Source organism: Tetrahymena thermophila (genome assembly GCF_000189635.1).
Source record: "Tetrahymena thermophila SB210 genomic scaffold scf_8254448, whole genome shotgun sequence".
Taxonomy (NCBI): Eukaryota; Ciliophora; class Oligohymenophorea; order Hymenostomatida; family Tetrahymenidae; genus Tetrahymena; species Tetrahymena thermophila.
In genome coordinates this window covers 104,747-128,426 of record NW_002476227.1, presented here as the reverse complement: position 1 = coordinate 128,426, position 23,680 = coordinate 104,747, and the positions used below count along the sequence as shown (strand labels likewise).

Below are 23,680 nucleotides of genomic sequence, written 5' to 3'. Positions count from 1 at the left end.
ATTGATAATTATATCAATAATTAGCTATCATTTTTAATCAAAAATAAAAATCAATTTTAATAACTCAACACCAAAAGAGTCAGAATATGGCTGCTTCAATTAAAATTTTGAGCACAAAAAAAAATTTTTTTTCATTTATGTGTGTAAAAGCAAAATAAAATTATCCATTTTTTGTCTTATTTATGTAAGTAATTAATCGAATAGCTTATTACTCAAAATTATTTTTTTAATATTAAATTAAAGTTATTATACTTATTGTTTATAATTATAATTTATATAAAGAGAAAAATTTTGATGGGATTAAAAGAAAAATATATTTATTGTTGGTAGAGCTGTTCTTGTATTTTAAATATCGCCAACCATAATATATAATAGCAAATTATTTTAAAATTAACAATTGAAATTTACATATTATTTTCTTGATAATATTTTTTTTAGAAATATTCAAATTTATTAAAATCATGATATATTGTAAAATAGTTAACTTGTATCATACACTCATCTTAGCCCACTAAAATTGTCACATATATATTAAAGAATGATAGATTATTATACAAAATTTTAGAAGGAGGCATTATACACCTAATTTACAGTAAATAATAATTATAGATCTCCCATGAATGTTGGAAACAAAAAGTTATTTATATTTTTTAAAAAAAGTATAAATAACTTTATCTATTTTTAAATAAAATTTTTCCTTCATTTAAAAGATATTATTTTAAAGATGAAAAATAAATAAATAAATTTGTTTATTTTAAAAATATTTTTTTAATAGAATTGTTATTGAATACATTTATATTTAATATAATATTTACAAACAAGTAAATTATAATGAATGTTTTATTAAACTTGTTTGTTTTCTTAATTGTTATAAAAACATTTAAATAAATTTATAACTCAATATATGAAAAATAATTTAGATTAATATTTATTTAACTAAAACACTCAAAATCTGTAAAAAATTGTCACTAACCTCTTAATTAATAGCAATTTATTTAAGATTTAAGTTTAGTACATTTCGAAATCAATGCGATGCCTACTATAATTTTTTAAATTGGATTTATTAAATATTTATAAATTGTTATATTAAAATTAAATAAAAAAATAGTATAAAATTTTAATGCTTAATTTAAAATGTAAGTTGATTTATAGATATATATTTCAATAAAATGTTTCTTTATCTAAATATGAAATAAATTGCTAAATTTCAAAGAATTTTCTGCACTTAAAATTAAAAAAATTTAATAATCTTATAAAAAACTATCCTTATCGTACATAAATAAGTAAATTATTTTTACCTCAATAATATTGTTAAACTAGTGAGATACTTGTAATTAGCTATTACAGAAATTAATTCAATTATTTCATCATAATAGATATCTATTATACTTTAAAATGTAAAATATATTAATATTAATTTCTTTATTTTTAATAATAAAATAAAATATAATATTTTTGTAATAAAATAAGTGTAAATAAAAAATTAATTTATTCATTAGTCCTATAATTATAAAATTTTCAAATATAAATAATTTATTTAACATTTTGAAATAATTTTCAGTGAAAAAATAGCAAAATAAGTTTATTTACCTTAAATCAAGAAACAATATTTTGAGATTGGAGCACTTCCCTAAACCATGGCATAAACTAAAAGCTCCTGGACTGCCAATATAAGTAAAACTATTAATAAAAAATTATTTTAAATAATTTTTTGCTGATTTAAAAGAGGAGAAAATTTAAAAAAATTAATAATCTAATGTCAATGAATTGTAAAAATTTTTAAATTAGAATTGATTCAATTAAATATAAATAAATAAGAAGAATTAATTGTGATTCAAATAAAATTTTAATCAAGAATAAAAATAAAAAAAATAAATAAAAACTGTTTAAAGATATTCAAAGACAAAATAAATTTTAAATAATATAAAATCTAAATAGAGATAAATAAATTGTAAATATAAATTTAAAAGATTAAAAATTATTACGCTAGATTGACTTATACTTTATAAATGTTTTCACATTTGGTAAGGTCTTAAAATAAATTAGATGAACCCCTTTTGCCAACATCATTACTTCTAGAATATATTTTTTTCAAATTTTGTAAGCAAAAATAAATTATTAAATTTTCACATTAAAAAAATGCTTCAAATGATATACTAAAATAAATAAAAATATAATTTTTTTACTCGAAGTTAAGATCTAAAATTTGAAGGTTATTGCACTTAAATAAACCTTGATTAAAATTTAGTAATCCAGTAGCTTATATTCGGTTTCGTCTGTAAATATAAAAATTAAATAATTCTAAAATATGATAAAAAAAATAAATAAATAGATATAGAGATGTATCTCTAAATATTTAAATAGCATATCTAATTAATTATTATTTCTTAAGTAAAGAGAAAGTATTAATTACCTAAGATTGATATTTAAAGTTGAAAGATTTTTGCAATTTCCCAAGCTAGAACCTAAATTTGAAGCACCCTACACTCCAATTGAGTTTTAACTTGTTAAGTTCATTTTCCAAAAATAAATTAAAATATCATTTTTTTTAAGAAAGATAATAAAAAATGTATTAATTAATTAATTATTTTGCTTTTTTTTACATTTTTATTAAAACTTTGATCTCTGGAAATTTATTGCAGTAAAATAAAACTGATTAAGCAAAAAATTTTATTACAAAAACTTTAAAACTGCTAATTAAGTTTAATTTTAATATATTAAAATTCATTGACACTAACTATATTCATATTTAAAAGATTATAAAATATTTTTTTGATTACGAGAGATCAAGTTTCAGAGTTTAGAGATTTTCACATTTTACTAAACCAAAAGCTATTGCTGAGGCACCTTTGTCACAAATTGTATTCTCCCTTTAATTATTTTGTTTATTTCAGTAATTGCTTAATAATAACAACTATGTAGAGTATAAATAAATAAATTCCAAATGAATTGATAGTTAAATCAATAATTAATTAGCTATCATGTTTAACTTAAAAATAAAAAAATTTTAACAACATCCAAAAAATCAGAATATTAATCGCTGTGCTTAAAAATTTGATCAGAATCTTTGTATTTTTTCTTTGTAAAAACAAATTATATAAATAAAAAAATTATTTACTATATATCAAGGCTTAAAGTAGTAAGACTGTTGCAGTTTGATAAATGTGTACCTAAAATAGAAGCTCCTACTTAGCCAATTTTATTTTTTCTAATTGATTGATTGATATAATTTTTAATAATGATTAGAATTTTGATTAAATAAATAAATCATTCCAATTAAATGAAATATTTTTTATGATCTCTTAATTTAATTAAAATTTAAATTAAAATATATTTTGGTAAAATAAGTAATTAATTATTTTAAATGTTTAATTTACTCCAGATTAAGTACCAAAGTGGATAGATTGATGCAGTTAATTATACCAAAGCCTAGATCAGATACTTCTTTCTCTCCTAAGCTATTGCGACTTTAGTTAATTTAAATAGTTAAAATAGTTAATGATTTATTTACTTAATTAATTTTATTTTTATATAAAATTTATTAAAAAAACCATAAATAAATTATATTTTATTTTAAATATAAATTAAAAGGGATAATTAGTTATTTTTACGTAAGTTAAAGATTCATAGAAGTGAGCTTTGAGAAATTAGTAAAGGCTTTCTAAAACCCTATATTATTTTATGCTCCTATATTGTTGTAACTTTAAATTATAAAAATATATTTATAATATTAGATGCAATAGATTTCCTTTAAATATATAAATTTATGTAAGAAAATTAAAATAAATTGAAAATTTACTATGACTCACTCATAAAATAAATACTCTAAAAACTCATTAATCAAGGTAAATTGAAGATTTATTTATAAACTAAAGTATGAGTACAAACGAAAAATGTTTTAAATAACCTTAATTTATGAGAATAAATGATAAGATGGTTTATGAATTAAATAAATAAATTACTATTTAATCTATCTAGCTTATTTTACAATTTTAATTATTTTTCTTACATAATTGTATAATAATTATATTAAATTATTAATTTTACTCTAAAATAAGGGCTAAATCTGATAGTTTATTGCATTCAGCTAATAAAGAACATAAATCAAAAACAGCCTATGCTCCAACACTAATTTATAAAATTATATTTTAAATATTTACTTCAAGTAATTCAATAATTTGTCTATAAGTCAAAATTTAATTTACAAATTAATTGTTTTTTTTATGAATTTAAAAATATTTGATAATGAAAATGAAAATAAATAAATAAATGCAATTTTATCAAATAAATAAAAAAATTTGAGTGTTTACTTAATATCTATTTTAAACTTTGATAGATTTTTACATTTTCTTAAAGCAGCACCCAAAATTTAAGTACCTTCATCACCAATTTTATTTTATCTTTTGAAATTTAACAATTTATTAAAATAAAACAGTAAATTTTTTTGAGAAATATTAAATTGAAAGTTAAGAAGTGAATGAGTTAATTAGTTAATTATTAATTTAGTTAGTTAGTTAGCTAGTTAATAAAATAGGTAAAAATATTATTTAAATGAATTATATATTTGTTCAAACAATAGAATTTTAAGTGAAGAAAATTGTTATTTTTTAAATTTTAAAAAAAATTTATTAATAAATAAAAAAAAAACCTTAGTTCCAAATTCAAGTTAGCAAGATTTTAACAGTTCTAGAAGGCAGTGCATAAAAATATTATACCTTATTTTCCAATTTTGCAATTCCTTTAAATAAAACATAGATTTTTTGTAAATTTTAAAGAAAAAAAATAAATTGTTGGTAATAAAATAAAATCTTAAATCTAAATTAGTAAATAACTATTCTCATGGTTTTTATGCTCTATGGTTAAATTTTTACACTTCCCATAATAAGATACAATTTAAAAAAAAATATTTGATACTGAAAATTTGATTTCATTTTATTTTAAATATCGAATATATCTTAGTTACAAATCGTTTAAATAATTAAGAATCCAATATTGCTAAAAATTAAATAAAAATGATAGATATGTCTTACTTTAGATCTAGGGTCAAATTAACTATATTTTTGCACATCTCTAAAGTAGAGCCTAAATTTTATGCACCTTTGTGTCCAATTTAAATGTCACTTAATTTAAGATAAATATTTTTTGATTAATTTTAAAATATAATTTATAAAAAAATAAATAGCAAAAGTTATTAAAATGTATTTATATTAATTTTAGAAATATAAAAAAAATATATATTATACCAAAATTAGATTTATAAAGTGGACAATTTTTTGCATTTAGATAGACTTGAGCATAGTGATAGTGCGCTTTCAGATTAACATTAACTTTCAATATTTAAACAATAGGAATTAAAATAAAAGATATTATTAGAAAAAGAAATTTCGTTTATTGATTTCTAAACATCAAGATAAAGATTCTGGTGATAAATAAATAAACAAAAAAATTGATAGTATTAGAAGAAAAAAAAGACAAAATTTGGTATGAAACAAAAAAGAATATAAAAAGAGCGATTACGAAAATCTGAAATTTATATTTTAGAGATTGCTTAACTTAGCAAGATTATTACCAAAAGCAGATAATACTTTACCATCTAATTAGCTATCCCTTTAATATAAAAATAAATTTTTTAATATCTAAAAAGAAGAAAAAAATTAATTTAGATCTTGATAAAATATTTCATTGGAAAGTATATAAAAATTTACCAGTATTTAATTCATTTATTTAAAATTCTAATTTATATAATTTTTTTTTTAAAATAATAAAAAGTAAATTTTTTTTATCAAATATTTTAAGATTTGAAGCTATTTAAGTGCACTTTAAATTAGAATAACTCTCTTCAAAAGCGTATAAGTAAATATTTTTTTATTAGTTTAATCTGGATTAAAGGTATTTCAAACACTTGCTTTAACAAAATTAATTTTAATTTTTTTCTTTGGTTTAATTTTTTTATTAATATTATTTTAAAAATTATGAGTAATAAAATTTAAAAATAGAATTTAGAAAAATTTAGTTCTCAGATTTTAAAGCTTTTAGCAAACTTAAAGGCTATAATAGTATTTAGATAAAAAGTATCAATAATTTAAATTTTTTTTTTTTTAAACAAGATCATTAAGAATATTCTAGCAATTAATACCATATGTCTAAATCTAAAATTTGGAGATTTATGAAGTCCGATAAAGAAGAACTTAACTATAAAAAAGCTTCATGACTCATTCCATAATAATATTAATTATAGGTTAGAAATAGGTTTATTTTTCCTTTTCTTAAATAAATTAAATAATAATTAATACAAAATTTTTGTAATAAAGTAAATTATTTAAAAATAAATGGCATACTCTATTCTAATCTTTAATTTTGTATACGATGCTTTAGAAGAGTGCATAAACTTTTGGCAATTAAAATTGCTATTAGATATCATTTTAACATGAAATTAAATCTTACTTCTTCTAAACTAAAATGTTTACTTCTATTTTAAATCATTTTTTTTTTTCTCTTTAGTATTATTCTTTTATTTATCTAATTAATTTATATTTTATGAAATTAATTATCTAAAATTAAATGATATTTGTCAAGTTTTTTACAATTAAAAATCTAATTTATGAAATCATAAAAATAAATAAATAAATAAATAAATACTTCCTAAACAATTTAAAAGTAATAAAATCAATAAAATATATCTTCTTTATATATATTTGTATTTATACATTCGGTACTGCTTTTTCAAGGCTTAACACTGAAATTTTTGATAATCATTAACTTGAGTCAACTCTAAAATTTTAATTCGATCAGACTCTTATTTTATATTTAATATATATAAATTTTAATAAATATTTTTATTTTAAAATTTTTCTTTTATTTTCTTCTTTTAATGCTTTAAGAGATGCTGTAATTATTGTTAATGGTGCATAATTATTATAAGTATATAAAATCTTTTAAGTTTCTAATTTTTATTAAGGAGACTCTTTTTATATGATTTATGTTGCATATATTATTTATAATTTAATTTTTAATGTAAAAAGAATAATTATTTAAATTAGCATTATAATTAATCATTTTTATGATTATTTTAGAATATTTCTATTTATAGAAACAATCTTTTGTTTTTGTTTTGAAAAGTTTTTTATACCCACTTATACTGATGTAATTAAGAAAAGAAGTTTAGTTTTTTAACATAAAATAATTATGAGAGAGATATTAATCTAATCTTCATATCTTTAGATTTTATATATTTTTTTATAATTAAATTCTATTTTATAAATTCACAAAATCCATTTAAAATCAAAATGTTATCTATTAAATTTTGGTTAAGCTTACATTTGCTCTTTTAAAAAAAGATATTTAGACAATTTAAGTAGAAGCAAAATATTTATTGTTACTTTATAAGTTATTCTGAAATATGTATGATATTTCAGTACTGATTTAATAATTTTACTTTTCATTCTATATAGAATTAAAATCATATACATTTTAAAGTGAAATAATATTATCTAAATATATAGAAATACTTAATTTACTTAATATAATAATTTTAATTTCAAGAAAATCTATTTATTTTTTTTTGATAAAAACTAAATTTAAAATAACTCATATCAAAATAATCACATTAACATAAATCTTTTATTTGAAAAAATAATTTAGTAATGAAATTAAGCTAAAATTAAATTATTTGTGATGCAAGAAATCATGAAAATGGCTATTTATTTTGTTTATTGTATTTGTGGAATTCAAATAATTGATAATAGTTAAATTGCTTGAGCATAAATTTATAACTTTTGATTTACCACAAATTTATTTAAAAATAAATAATATCATTCAATTTAGTTAAGAAAAGGACTTTACCACCAATTTGAAATTAAAATTAATTGATCACAAATAGCGCAAATCAAATCATTAAATGAATAATAAATATGAATGTAAAGAAATTAAAATTATTCAACTTGTATATTTTTATTTTTTTTAAACAACTAAATTTTATTTTGTAAATTAGCTTAATAAATTTATTTCATTCTCAAATAACTTAGTTTTTAGAACATATACATTTTTTTGGGTATATATAATGTCCAAATTTTTTAATTATTTGGATATCCATCATTCATTTATGAAATAAAATATATTTCTTTCTTAAAAAGCTAGAATTATTTTAATGAAAGAAATTTACTTCAAAGATTTAGATTAATAATTAGATTTCTGAATCACAAAAAAATAAGAAAGTGTTGGTATAAAATTAGTTAAATTAAATAAACATTATTTAATATGGTGAGGATTTTCTTCTAAAAATTAACAAGCTTGATTAAATATCTGCTTGAAAAATACACTTTTAATTAATATTTAAAAATAATGTAATACTTTATAAATTCTGATAATAAGTAACATACAAAATTTAAAAATCAGGAAATATTTTTTATCATGCTATGATATATATATAAAAACTACTTAATATAACTAACTAGATAATTAACTTTCAAGATAATTATAAAAAGATGTCTAAATATGAGAATAAATATATGTATGTGTAATAATATGAGCTTATTATAGAAATTATTAAGTTAGCTACTATTGTGGTCAAAATTTTAATTTAATTTTGGTAACCCTAATAATAAAAGAATAGAAAAATATAAATTAGAGGTATCTTATATAGTGTCAAATTATTTATGTTAATGGCTTAATTATTGGTTTTTTTATCAATAAAAATGATTTAAAAATAGATTAAATTTATAAAAAATTATTTATAATCAATTTAAAAAATATATTTGTGAAAAAATAAAAAAACTACCTCAAAATGATAAAAAAACTATTAAGCTCTTTTAAGTTTTTGAACAATTAACAACTTTATAAATTTTCTTCTAAGCCCTTAAATTAAATATTTACTGAACATCATCTTAATGATTTTTAGGAAAATGGAGCAACACTTGTTCACAATGCTGTTACGGAATAAATGGTTGAAGAACTTATTAATTAGTGCAAAACTATAATGAAAAGCAATAATTTCATGGAGAAAAGGGTTTGCTTTAGTAAAGGTGAGTTAGAAGTTGCTTAGAGCTTCATAAATTCTGGGGATCAAATTGGGTTTTTCTTTGAACCAAATGTATTTGATGAACACAATAACTTGAAAGTACCAGAAGACCAAGTACTCAATAAAATGGGTCATGCATTGCATGACTTAGATCCAGTATTCGAAAAGTTTAGCTATACACCACTTCTATAATATATTCTAAAATAGCTTGGATATCAGAAACCTTAATGCATTCAGAGCATGTACATTTTCAAAAACTAAAAAGTTGGAACACCAGTAAGCAATAAATAATACAAATATTTTTGATTTAATCTTACTTTATTTATGTATTTAAATGATAGTAAATTTTCAATTCTTCATTATATAAATATAGAAGTACTATCTATCATCAATATTATCTTTATTAATTTTATTATCACCACTCAATTAAGAGTAATTAAAACCACAATATTCTTTCTGCCTAACATAAATAAAAAAATAATAGGATTAGTTGTTTAAAGAAGATATTTTTAAAATAAAATATGATTTAAATTGAAATAAATATAATAATTTTAATTGATAGGTTGCTCCTCATGCTGATAATACATTTCTGATGACTATACCTCAATCTTCAGCTCTAGGATTTTGGTTTGCTTTGCACGATGCAACAATTGAAAACGGATGTATGTGGGGTATTCCAGGTAGTCACAAAAATCCAACTACTCACTTTTATCACAGAAATGATACAGGAGATAAACTATTCTATACTGGTAAAGAAAAATAATACGATGCATCAAAAGCTGTTCCTATAGAAGTTAAAAGAGGATCTATGTTTATCTTCCATGGAGATTATATTCACTTATCTAAACATAATTAGTCTAGTCTTCCACGCCATGCTTATGCCCTTCATTTCATAGATTCATAAGGATATAAGTGGCACGAAAGGAATTGGCTATAACGTCGTCCTCATTTACCATTCAGAGATTATAATTAAGTTGTCTCTAATCTTTAATCTGGTTCAAGCATTTAAGCTTGAGAAGCTGAATATTGTTAAAAAAATAAATTAAAAATTTTTTTTAGTTATTTTAGAATTTTTTTTATGGTTAATATTAAATGATTGAATAAAAATTGAATTGTTATAAAATATTTGTTTTCGCTTATATAAAAAAATGTAGAATTTAAAGTAATTTATTATAATAAACTTAAAATTTTTTTAAAAAAAGTAAAACATTGAATTTTTTAAATAGAAGTTTTATTTGAAACAAAAATATTTAAAGTTAGAACTGATCGCAAGCAAAATACTGCTTCATCAATATTTATTGCAAAAAAAAAGAAAAAGAGTAAAAATAAGATGAGTATAATGAATGTATGATTATTTGATTTGAAACAAATAATTATTTAATTAAAAATGAATATTTACATGTTATTATGTTTTTGATTGAATAATATTTCTTTTCAGGATAACTGTGAAATAATCTTTTTATGCTTAAACTTAACTTAGAAACTTGATGAGAGTAATAAATTATTTGTATTTATTTAGTAAAATATTTTAAAATAATTATACACCAATTTATTTAAAAAAAGAATTTATAAATAATAATATTACAAATCTTGTTACTATTTTTGATCATTTTAATGATATAAATAATTTGTAACAAAATTAATCGGATTATTAATTTTGAAGTGTAAATCTTATTTTAATATGAATTTTTTAAAAAAATTGAATATAAATTTCGAATTTATCAGATCAAAGACTTAATTACATTAAATTAATTATTAATTTCAATCATCCAATAAAGGATTCTTTATATAGTATTCAATTATCAAAATGACTAAATAAGATTAGTAATTCATCTTGTAAAAACATACTTACAAAATAATTTTTATTATTTTTAAACATTATACAGCAAATTAAAACAAAAATCTTATAAATTAAATAAAGGATGAACCTTTTAATTAAAAACTTAACCACTTTTTAGTCTTTTATCATAAAGAGATAATCAATTAATAACATAGCTCTTTAGTTAAATTAATGATTTTTTTATGAATATTTTGAAATAGAATCATCAATTAAGTTTTTATAAATTAAACTAATATAAGGTTAGCAATTGATACTATAATTAATTAGGGCGATGATTTTTATAGGGGTTCATAGAGGGATTTAATGTCCCTATAATAGCCACTATTATATTTATATATAATTTTTATTATTATCCCTATAAATACTACTATGAAAAAAATCCCCCCTATACACCATACAAATGCCATGGCCCATTAATTAACTTAAAACAATTAATTTTATAAATACTTATTTTTAGTTCATTTTTAAAATTATAATTTAAAATTGTTATAAATTAGACATTAAGCACAAAATAATTATGTTATAATATAAAGTTCAAATTTGTTTTAAATCATTAAGTTACATTGATAAAAGAAATATTTTATTTTTTTTTAAAGTAAAATTTTATCTTTAAAATAATTAAAATTTTCTATGATAAAATGTATATTTTGTAATATTTTGATGGATTTCATTATTATAAGTTTTTAGTTATTTTCAATAATAAATTTAAATCAGAGTTTATTTTTTGTAGCTGAGATTTTGATCAAATATTTCTAATAACAAAATAGTAGAAGTCAATAAATATATGATAAAAAAAATCATAATTTGCAATTTCTTATCGTAATAAATGTAAAAAAATTATAAACAATTCTTACAATAAAAATAAATTAATTACTTAATTAATATAGCTGATTGTTATATTGTTTATAGAAAAAATATTTCGAGATATTCAAAGTCACTGATGATTAAAGTGTTAAATTACTTTTTTTAAATAAAGATAAATTAAAAAAGTAAAAACAATTAGTAGCGTTATATTCAAAAGAAATATCTAAAATGATACTAAAAAAATTTTTAAATTGCAATAAATATATTTGCAATTTGTAGCTCTAAAGATTTTCGTTTAAGCCTTTAAATTAAATTTTTACTGAAGAACACCTAAATTAGTTTTAAGAAAATGGAGCAACAATTGTTCATAATGTAGTTACAGAAGAAATGATTGAGGAGCTCATTAATTAATGCAAAAAAATAATGAAAAGCAATAATTTTAAAGAGAAAAGGGTTTGCTTTAGTAAGGGTGAGTTAGAAGTTGCATAGAGCTTCATAGATTCAGGAGATTAAATTGGATTTTTCTTTGAGCCTAATGTCTTTGATGAGCATAATAATCTAAAAGTACCTGAAGACTAAGTACTAAATAAAATGGGTCATGCATTACACGATTTAGATCCAGTATTCGAAAAGTTTAGCTACAGACCGCTTCTGTAATATATACTAAAATAGCTTGGATATTAGAAGCCTTAATGCATTCAGAGCATGTATATTTTCAAAAACTAAAAAGTTGGAACGCCTGTAAGCAAATAATAATACTAATATTTTTGATTTGATCTTACTTTATTGATATAGTTTGTAATTAATTGTTTTTTTTATAATTAGAAAAGTTAGAAAATTTATATTAAGAGATCTCATAATATACCAAATTTAAATTTATGATATTTTAATAAATTTGAATGTATTTTTGTTGAGAAAAAAAATCAAAATTTGACTTTTACCACACTGCCCTTCTTAATATTAAAAATCATTATTATTTTTTCCTTATAAGATCAAATAGCAATCAAAAATCTAATAATCTTCTCAATAAATATAATATTCAGAATGTAGATTAATATTAATACTTAATTTCTATTTATAAAATTATTAGGTAGCTCCTCATTCTGATAATACATTTTTGATTACTGTTCCTTAATCTTCAGCAGTAGGATTTTGGTTTGCTTTGCATGATGCAACCATTGAAAATGGATGTATGTGGGGTATTCCAGGTAGTCACAAAAATCCAACTACTCATTTTTGTTACAGAAGTGATATAGGAAATGAACTCATATATGTTGGTTAAGAAAAAAAATATGATTTAACAAAAGCTGTACCAATAGAAGTTAAAAGAGGATCTGTATTTATATTCCATGGTGACTATATTCACCTATCGAAACATAATTAGTCTAACCTTCCTCGTCATGCGTACGCCCTCCATTTTATTGATTCTTAAGGGCATAAATGGCATGAAAAAAATTGGCTATAACGTCGTCCCCATTTACCTTTCAGAGATTATAACTAGGTTATATCCAATCTTTATCCTGTCTGATATCAGTATAAAATCTAGAATAATATAATTATATTATCTTTGCTTATTTAATATTTTTTTTATAATTAAAATTTTAATTTGTATTTTATAAATCCAATATTAAAATTAATTGAGTTTTAGATTTTTCTAATATGTTTGGTTATATAAAAATTATAAAATTAAAAAAATGTGTACGAATTATTATCATTTTATTTCTGTATTTTAAAACAACTAAAGTTCTTTTCTTAAAGATTACCTACCATTCAATTTTTACATAAAAGCTTATTGAAATTCCGTTAACTATGGTGTATTAAATTAGAGGAATTTGAAAACCTATATTTACTATATTTATCAGTTTGAGAATAATTATATCCAAATTTAAAAAATTATATATATTTAATGATAGATTAAGATAATAAAAACCTCAAAAATTTAACTGAGTAAATGTAATTAATTTTAAATGATAAACGATGACGAAGAGATGGAAAATTTTTTAATTGGAGCAGGATCTTCCTTTTTCTCTATATTTTTTATGATAATATTTTAAATTTTTTTTCTTAAAACAAATGATTTTTTAAAGAATTAAATAAATGAGAAATATTGGATGAAATAAATGAAATTATTCTTTGATTTAGTTAACTATAAAATTTAAAAATGAAAAATTAAAACTTAAAATAAGTAAATGAATGGCTGATTGATAGTTGAATTAGTTAAATAAAATAATTAATAAATATGTAAATTAATTAATATATTTATAAAGATTGTAAAATTTAAAAAATATTAAAATTAATTTAAATTGTTTTTTCATTCAAATTAAGTTTCATCTAAATAAAGCTACTTAAAAACAAAGATTACGAAATGTAGAGTTTTATTATTTAGAGATCAGTGCATTTTATAAATTATATTCTTTTCCTTAATGGCAAATCCCACTTTTACAATTAAAATATTTAAAGAATTTAAGAAAAGATTGATAATCAGCTTATTTAAATAAATAAAAATTGTGATGAGGTAGCTTAAATAATTATTCGAGTATTATTTCAATCTACTAATTTAGATTTACTATTATTTTTATTATTTTAGTGAGAAAAGTCAATATCAAAGTTTTTATATTTATTTACTATTATTAAAATATTTTTTTTCTGAATAAAAAAAAGAATCGTTTTCACAAACAATTAATAAATTTTTTGATAAACTTCTAAAATTTTTTTGCAGTTTTCCTTAAATCTAAGCTTTAATTTGAGTTAAATTTTATAATTCACCTAAATAAAAATAATAATGCACAAGCAACAGAATTAAGTAGATCTCTTTAGTTAGTATTAATAAAAGTGATTTACTCTAAAATTATTTTAGTAATAATAAATAAATGATACCTAGCAACAATTTTCATTATAGTTATCTTAAGTTAAATAAACTAATATTTAAATATTAATATAAAGAAGTGTATTTTATGTGTCTTCAAATAAGCATCTATCTGCTAAAAGTATCAAATATATATTAAGATTTAAAAAATGTATTGACTTTAACATGCCTTTAAATATTTTACTTGCTTTTTAAAGTTGTAAATTTTTATTTAGTTTAAGATTTTTAAATGAGAAACAAATCTAATTTAATTTTGATTATCGTTTTTATTAATCAATCTTTCAACAATCAATTTTTGCAACTGTATTAGAATTGACATGTTTTAAATAATTAAGCTAACTGTGTATTCTTCTATTCTATAACTTTTTTCTCAAATTTTGAATGCAAAAAATTTTTAAAATATTTTTTTTGAAAATTAAAATTGTGGCTTTAATAGAGTAGTAGTATCTTAAAATAGAATATATACAGTGTGTCATCAAATATTAAAAAATAACTATTGACAAAGTAGTCAGCAAAAAATTAGATTTTTTAGCATTTAGAGTATTAATTTAATCATTCTATTAGATACATGCATTCAATTATACTTTGTTTGGAGATAAGTCAAAAGAAATTTTTAGAAAGTATTTATTTTATCTTGCAAATGAAATTTATAGAAACAAATATTTTAATAGTTAATAAGTGAAATTCAATGTATACTATTGAGTATCTTTCTAAAATTTTAATGCTAATAAATAATGTAATATTTTGATAAAAAGTTATGTCAGGTTTATTCATACCAAGTCATAATCATACATAATTTCTATTTGGAAGAGAAAAATAATTAAATATTTGTTTAAAAATTGGCAATTAAAGTAAAACAAAACTTAGCTTAGATATTATTTATTTTTTATAAATAAATATTTTTTTCTTCAAAAAACAGGCTAAAAATAAAGAAATAAATAATTTAATTAAAAATTGAAAAATGATGTTAAAAAGATTTTTAACCAATAACAAATATCTCTTCAATTAGCAAATATACAGATTTTCTTCAATTCCTTTTAACTAAATATTCACAGAAAATAACATTAAAGATTTTTAATAAAATGGTTGTACACTTGTCCATAATGTTGTCTCAGAGTAAATGATTGACGAGCTCATCAGCTAATGCTCTAAGATTATGAAAAGTAATAATTTTATGGAGAATAGAGTTTGCTTTAGCTAAGGCGAAGTAGAAACAGCTAAGAGCTTTATAGATTCAGGAGATTAAATAGGATTTTTCTTTGAACCAAATGTCTTCGATGAAAATAACAAGCTCACAGTTCCTGAGGATTAAGTATTAAATAAAATGGGACATGCTTTACACGATCTAGATCCAGTTTTTGAAAGATTCACTTATAGACCACTTTTGTAATACATTCTCAATCAGTTGGGATACCAAAAACCATAATGTATTTAAAGCATGTACATATTCAAAAACCAAAGAGTTGGTACTCCTGTAAATAATTAACTATAAATTTAGTTTAATTTTTTAATGACTAGCATCAAAATTTGTTAAAAATAAAATAATATCTTCATTGCTTTAAAAAAACTAATATTTCTATTTTGAATAATATTCAGGTGTTATTTTTAATTAATTTTATTCCTCCTGATTGATTGGGAAAATGATTAATTTATTAACTCGACTATTTACTCATATCAAAATATTTAATTAATTTTTTATCAGTAAATAGTCTTTTTTACAACAGTAAGTAAAAAGAAAACCTTTCAATCAAACAAAATATTCCTCATTAGATATTTTAAGTCTATAAAAATACAGTTTTTGAACACCTTTTGTATTTAATTACTTATTATTATAATAGGTTCCTCCTCATACAGATAATACTTTCTTAATAACAGTACCTTAATCCTCCGCTATAGGATTTTGGTTTGCTTTACATGATGCTACTATTGAAAACGGATGTATGTGGGGTATTTAAGGTAGTCATAAAAATCCAACTACTCACTTTTGCTATAGAACAGAAAAAGGCGATTAATTTTATCTAGAAGGCCAAGAAAAATAGTATGATATTGAAAAAGCAGTTCCTATCGAAGTAAAAAGGGGATCCATGTTTATTTTCCATGGAGATTTTGTTCATTTTTCAAAACAAAATGAATCTTCTAAACCTCGTCATGCATATGCACTTCATTTTATAGACTCGTAAGGTTGTAGATGGCATGAAAGAAATTGGTTGTAACGTCGTTCTCATTTACCTTTCAGAGATTATAACTAAATAGTTTCAAAGCTTTATTCTAATTCAACTTAATAAGCATGATAGATATTTATTTATTTTTTCCTTAATAGTTTTTTATATGATAATTAATTTTAATAAATAAGTTGTTAATTTCTATTTAAGAATTGATGTGAAATAGTTAAATAAATTTATAAATATTTAAATTTTATTTTTATATTACTAACATTAAAATAATCTACCTTTCTGTCTACATTTTTTTAATAAAAAGATATCAAAACTCTTTTAGATGTTCTTGATAATTATCTAAAAATAAATAAAGTATAAATATAACAATTTCTTTCAATCTTTAGAAATAATCTACAATTGCATTATAGAAAATAAATATAAACCTAATTATGTAATATATTATTTATTTTTCTACCTTTAAATTTGATTGAAATATTAATTTATTTTTTAGTAAATTCAAATTTGCAGTTTATAAAAATAGAGTTTTACAAAAGCAATTTCAAAATTTTGATGTATTATGAAAAAAATTAAATTAATTTTTTATTAGAAATTTTTTTTTGATAAATTAAATCAATTATTGGTAGTTTATTCATTTATTTAGATAGAAATCAAATATTTTAATGAATTTTTAAAGCATAAATAAAAGAATTATATTTATAAGAGTATATATATTTCTAATTAAGAAATAAGCAATGCTTTTCATAAAAATATATGTGTTATTAATATATTTTAATTTTATTAATTATTTATTTATGTTCATATCAACTAATATCCAAGACCATGTATGATTCTTTCCTTAATATGCCAAAATTATGAGTTTCTAAAAATATTCTAAACAAAAATCAAAATTTATTTTATTTAAATAAATACTTTGCTTATGCTTGAATAATATAAAAATGATCATAAATAAATTTTTAGAAATTGTGAAAAAATATTTTAAAAATGGTACTCTTTGGTTTTATTTAAAAATATGAAAATTAAATTTAGTTTCAAAATAAAGAGAATACTAACAACTTAGTAAATTTCAGTTAAATTATTGAATAATTTTTTCTATAACTTTTACCTTTTCTTTCTAATATCTAAATTAAAATAAAAAATAGATATAGAAAATAATCGCATATTAATTATTTACTAAAGAAATTTATAAAATTCTTAGAACTTTATTAGATGAAATTTAGTTAAAAGAAATGAAATTGGTTAATAAATGGTTGTTAAAAGGGCAAGAAAAAATTAAATAATTTGATAAATAAATAAATGAGCACTCTAAATTTTGTTATTAAATGAAAATTTATTTAGTTTCTGCTTTAGTATAAATTGAATTTATGATTGAATGATTGAGATCAAACATTTAAATTTGTTAAAATTAGCTAAAAAACACATATCTGTATAGTAAAGAGAGTTAAAAATGTTAATTAATTAAAAGAAATCAATATGGAATTATATATTTATTTTTGTTTTTTTTTGTTTTGTTTTATTTGAGGATGAGTGAGTTATTTGTGAATTAAAAAGAAGAAAGAAATATAAATGCAATGACGAAAAGTATACATATATATTTACATAATTTTTGATTGATACACCTATTAAAAGAAAAAAGTTATTATTATTCAGTAAGAATAAAGAACATGCAAGCAAGCACACATTTATATTAATTAATAGAGAAAGACATACATGCTTTTATGTATAGATGGATGGATGCATTCATACCAAACAAATAAACAAGAAAGAAAGGATTGGATTGTTCAACTCAGAAATTAAATATTATCTATCAAAAAAAGGTAAATAAAGCACACAAGTTAAGAATTATAAATTTTTTAATTAATTGATCAATTGATTAGGAAGAAAAATATATAAATTGAATAGGTTAGATAGATAATAGTATAAGTGGATTAGTTAAGTAATTTTCACATATAAATAGATAGATATCATAAGAATATCAATTCATTTTAAACTCAAAAACAACCCCATATTTTGAAGAGATGAATGTGCTGGGTTCATCAACTTATAGCTCTAATGTTCATTCTTCCTCTCAAGCAAATGGCCCTTCCACATATTTATAATACAATAGCTAACACCCAACTGCAGCCTCTTCTTTTTAGAATAATCAGCACCTAAGCAATGCAGGTTCAAGTAATTTAAATAGTTTAGGTAGCAGCAGTAGCAGCAATTATGTGAAGAGATAAGCAGGAAAATCGTTTTAATAGCTAAACTAATCACAAGGACTCAATAGAAGCAACGACGGAGATGAGAAAATTCGTCAGAAAAACTAATCTTTGTCTCTTGCAAAGTAGAGCAAGTCTCATCTATTCAAATAGTAATAGTAGCAGTAATATTTTAAATCAGAAAAATACAGGAAGTTACAACAAATGTATAGACAAAAGCTATACCAAAATTTATATGATAAATTTTCGCAATCATAGAATTACTATTACACACGAGATTTAAATGATTTGCTCTAAGGTTCTCGCACTAAATTCACAATTAAATTCAAGGATTTACAAGTTTTAGATGATCAAGAGGAGTATCTGAAGAGGATGTATTCTAGATTTGAATATCCTCAAAAGATAAAATTATTAACAGAATACTATAAATTTCACCAAGATATTCCTAGATTGTTTATGTAGCCTCTCTGTAACATCATCAATCATATGCACGATAAAAAGAGGAGAATTGAATATTATAGAATTGCAAAAATTATTGAAGAAGAAAATAAAAAAAATCCAAATAAACCACCCAAAGGAATAGTAGGGGACATACCTGCACCAGGGACTGAAGAAAGTGTGCATGATAAAAATCATAAAGCGAAATAAAAGTTGGAGAAGGGTTTATCAAATTTTTTAAAGGATTTAAGCAGTTTTGTTAATGCACGTTAAAATGATTCTAAAGTTAATAACAATGACAATAATCAATTATCTAAGAACAACATTATAGCCAAAAATATAGCGAAGTATTCCTCTCAAGGAACTTAAAAATTAGGGTCTAATATAAATGCAGCACAATCAGTAGCTACGATGTCTGCAGCAAGTTAATAGCCTGATAGTAAATTAAAGCAAACCACTGCTCAAAGTTAATAAAAGAAAGATAGTATCAAGGGTAAAAATAGCACGCAAAATTCAAACTAATCAAATAAACCAAATTCAAATTCTTCTTCTGTTTCTGTTTCGTAATCGCAAAAGGGAGTGTAAGACACTCTGTTAGAAATAAATTATAAGCTCAATGATATTTTGCAGTAGAGCTCTATGTCGATAAAATCAGAAGTGACTATTGTTGATATGGCTGATAATCATGGATTGGAGGATTTTTTGAAATTTTTGTAAAAAGATTAGCACGTTAATCTCAAAAATAACGCTACATCCTAAGAGTAAAGCAACCACCAATAATTATTAAACATAAATATTCACTAGCAAGATATCAAATTGAGTTCTCTTTAAAGCAACAAAATAACTTCAAGTCACCCAACAAGCGTAAAAAATGGAGGTACTATTAACCTCCATTAAATAAGCAGTAAAACAGATGCAAAAGATGGAGCAGCAAAAATTGTTAAATAGAATGAAAAAGACGAAAGTAATAAAATAGGCAGCGATTTACTTATCGATTAGAAAAAATTGCAAGCAAAATAAAGCAACGAACAAAATTCTTTTTCTGATAAAAAATAGTAAATCTCAGAAAACTTTTCAAACTCTACGAAAACCAGCTAGTAAAACCTCGATAAGGTGTTCAGCGGAAGCAAAAATTAAATAGCAATTCAATAAAAAATAAATGAGCAGATATTGTAGTAGTAGTAGTAACATCAATAAATGCAGTAGATTTAACATTAACAGCAAAATATTGAAGATAATTTTCCCAAAAATCTCAAAATATCTCTGTAACCCTATAATAATTAGTCATAGCAGGCATTGAATTCAGCGAGAAATTCTTAAAGCAACAACCATAACTTAGATTTAAAGCTTAATTTAAATACAATTTAAAACACTTTATTAAATAATAATAACATAAATACTCCTTCTTCTCAAAGCAATAACAAGAAAAGCACTTTTTAGCAAGGTAAAAGACTCAGCACTGGAGGGGTTACACTTGCAAGTGAATCTTAAAAAACTTTACTTTCTCACAGAGTGAACAAAGCGGATTTGTAATTAGACGAATATCCTCTAACTTCTAGAGCCTCATTAAATTCTGGTGGAAATGGTGGAATTTCATAACAATTGTAGCAAGATTACCAAAATTAATAAATAAAACCAATCGCTAATATGAGGGGATAGATGAATCAACCAAACATAAATTTAAATTTTAATTTTACTTAATAATCAATTTCTTCTCCAATGAATTAAATTAATTTTTCTTCTTAGAATCAACTTCTATCTGATTCAATCAGCAAATAAGGTAATTCTCAAGCTCCTCTTAGTTCTGATAAAAAAGTGCAAATGCCCTAGCCTCTATTTCAGAAGACTTTTTCTTCAAATATGAACAGCAACAATAATAATAGTAATTCAGGATCCTCCCACAATCTTGCCATGAATAGCAATACCCCTCAATCTTTGACTCAATCATAATTCAAGATATCTAAAATAAAAAAGAATAACAATAATCCTTCCACAACTAATAGCCAAAAGATTATTGAAATCAGTCCAAGAGGAGGAGATTCGAGAGAAGATCATGATTCTGGTATTGGATTTACTTCTTCTACTTTACAAGTACCTAATTCAGTTTCTAGCTCATAATAAATAAAGATAAATAAACCTAAAAATTAATCTTTGTCTTCCAGAAATCAATTTAGCAGTATGCACACAAAGCCATTAAGTTAATTGAATTCTCCATCAAATTCTGTTCGTAGTTTCAATCCAAGTTTCAATTTCAATACAAATACTAGTGGAGGAGATACAATGAATTTAGTTACTTCTTCTCCATCAAGTCTAAATAACTTCCAAAATATGATTAATAGCTAGTAGTAGTTATCAAGCTAGAATGTAGATGCAATAATAAATGGAAAAAACACAGTGAATTAATAAAAGATTATTAATTAAATATAAAATATAAACTAGCTGTCTAAGTAGCTTTAATTACATTCAATACCTCAGCAACAACAATCATAATAACAGTAGCAATAGTAATAATAATAATAATAACAATAAGCTTAATATTCAATCCAATAAAATAACAAATAACTTACAAATCAGTAATAATTGTAAGTTAAGCTGATGGCAAGTTAAAACTTACAAAAGTAAAAATCAGCAAATTCTAATATGAATCCTGAAGGATATTCATAAAATTAAAATAATAAGAATTAAAATTAAGGAATAACTCCTTTCAATTATAAATCAACAACAGCTAGAGAGTCAACAAATAATCCTAATATTATTAAATCATCATCATAGCTGAGTATGGCTGCCAGTTAGCTGACAGGAAGTTTAACCTCTAGAAATTCAATCTAATAAACACATTTTAGATAACATAGCAATCCTGTATAGAATAATTTACTCACTAGCCCGAATTCTCTCTTGAACTAGCAAAACAGTTCAGCAAATATCAGTGGTACTACTAATACAAACGGAACAGCTAATAATTAAATGAGTAATAATAACATCCCTTATATTGCTTCTAACACTGCTGGCTTTAATTATTTCAGCACTCCAAATAGCAGCAATAACATTAATTCTATTTCTAGCCATAAATAAATGCTTGGAGAATAGACAAATGGTAATTAAATGTATCCTTAAAATGAAGAATATTTCTAAAGAAACAATAGCATAGCCAATCATCCAACTATTTAATAATCTTTTAAAGATCCCAATTTAATATCCCCAAGAATAGAAGGCAACAACTAAAAACACTTCTTTGGTAGTCAGCAGTCGTTCCTTCCTATTACTAACAATTAACAGTAATTGTAAAAGAAGCAATCTCACAAGTATACAAAATCTGATTAATAACCAAACAATTATAATTACATGTAACAATTCTCTCATTAAGCTAGCAATATTGGTTCTCCAACTTAAAATGCTTAAACAAAATTGCTAAAAAGCGGTGGATTGACATAGAATTAACAAGCTCCTTCATCATTTTCTCAATAAAACTTCAACAATAACAATAATTTGTAAGGAAATAGCTCTGGTTCTCATAGTAATTTAAATCTTAACCAAGCTATTTTATCTTCTTAAATTGCTAATAGCTCAGCTTTAACTTCTCCAGGAGGAGGTGGAGGAGGATATATGTAATCCAATTCTAAACTGACAACTCGTTAAAGTGTATCGAAATTACCAGCAGCTCATAATTCATTTGGAACTCAACAAAATACGCCTATGGCATCAAACTCTTAGCAAATAAAAATGAAAAGTATATCACCAAGAAAATAGCTAGTATTACCAGTGAATGGTCATGATTAAAAAAAGATATCTATACTTTGAGAACAAGCAAAATAAAGAATAAAAATGTGATAAAGCATTCAAATAAAAATAAAAAAATAAATCAATATATGAACTGCTAATTAAAAGAATTGAACAAAATAAAATTTTAAGCATCTTTTTATAGTTTTAATCAAATAATTTATTTGAAATAACAAGAAGAATATAATTTATATTGTAATTTCATTTTCTAACTTGATCATAAAATTTTTTTTAAAATAAGTTTTTGCTAAATTCAAATTAAATTAATTGAATTTTTGCAATGAATAAAAAAATTTTATACTAAGCTAAAATTGATTAGTAAAATAAAGTATGTTAACTTATTATCTGCTTCATAACTCTACTGACTACAAATATAACAATAATGCTTAATTATCTATTTATATTAAATTTATTACATTTTAAAAACTATCTATCTATCTTTCTATCTATCTACTTATTAACCTACCTTACATATATCTTTATTGCTCTTAAAATTGATTACCGACAAGTTAGCTCTTTGATATATTTCTAATTAATTACTATATAATTAATATTTACTATATT

General features: G+C 21.3%; 5 protein-coding genes across 5 annotated transcripts; 4 read left to right on the top strand and 1 right to left on the bottom strand. All coding sequences in view use genetic code 6, as the record gives it.

Annotated features, from left to right (window-relative positions):
- Positions 1-945: 945 nt before the first annotated feature.
- TTHERM_00925680 (kinase domain protein) lies at positions 946-6,709 on the bottom strand (the record flags this gene model as incomplete). The annotated part of the gene is made up of 20 exons (XM_001031184.2): positions 946-1,039; positions 1,299-1,388; positions 1,591-1,680; positions 1,986-2,075; positions 2,187-2,276; positions 2,414-2,503; positions 2,781-2,870; positions 3,119-3,208; positions 3,378-3,467; positions 3,612-3,701; positions 4,048-4,128; positions 4,311-4,400; positions 4,649-4,738; positions 5,031-5,120; positions 5,244-5,327; positions 5,518-5,607; positions 6,137-6,265; positions 6,339-6,388; positions 6,445-6,551; positions 6,640-6,709. The coding sequence occupies 20 exons, from the start codon at positions 6,707-6,709 to the stop codon at positions 946-948; spliced, it is 1,785 nt and encodes a 594-aa protein (XP_001031184.2).
- Positions 6,710-8,782: 2,073 nt separating this feature from the next.
- TTHERM_00925660 (phytanoyl-CoA dioxygenase PhyH) lies at positions 8,783-10,031 on the top strand (the record flags this gene model as incomplete). The annotated part of the gene is made up of 2 exons (XM_001031182.1): positions 8,783-9,292; positions 9,579-10,031. The coding sequence occupies 2 exons, from the start codon at positions 8,783-8,785 to the stop codon at positions 10,029-10,031; spliced, it is 963 nt and encodes a 320-aa protein (XP_001031182.1).
- A 1,857-nt stretch (positions 10,032-11,888) lies between these two features.
- On the top strand, positions 11,889-13,188 carry TTHERM_00925650 (phytanoyl-CoA dioxygenase PhyH; the record flags this gene model as incomplete). The annotated part of the gene is made up of 2 exons (XM_001031181.3): positions 11,889-12,401; positions 12,751-13,188. 2 exons carry the CDS (start codon positions 11,889-11,891, stop codon positions 13,186-13,188), a joined length of 951 nt encoding a protein of 316 aa, XP_001031181.1.
- A 2,299-nt stretch (positions 13,189-15,487) lies between these two features.
- Positions 15,488-16,817, top strand: TTHERM_00925630 (phytanoyl-CoA dioxygenase PhyH; the record flags this gene model as incomplete). Its single annotated transcript, XM_001031179.1, has 2 exons — positions 15,488-16,000; positions 16,365-16,817. The coding sequence occupies 2 exons, from the start codon at positions 15,488-15,490 to the stop codon at positions 16,815-16,817; spliced, it is 966 nt and encodes a 321-aa protein (XP_001031179.1).
- A 1,901-nt stretch (positions 16,818-18,718) lies between these two features.
- On the top strand, positions 18,719-23,137 carry TTHERM_00925620 (hypothetical protein; the record flags this gene model as incomplete). Its single annotated transcript, XM_001031178.3, has 1 exon — positions 18,719-23,137. The coding sequence occupies one exon, from the start codon at positions 18,719-18,721 to the stop codon at positions 23,135-23,137; it is 4,419 nt and encodes a 1,472-aa protein (XP_001031178.2).
- Positions 23,138-23,680: the final 543 nt, after the last annotated feature.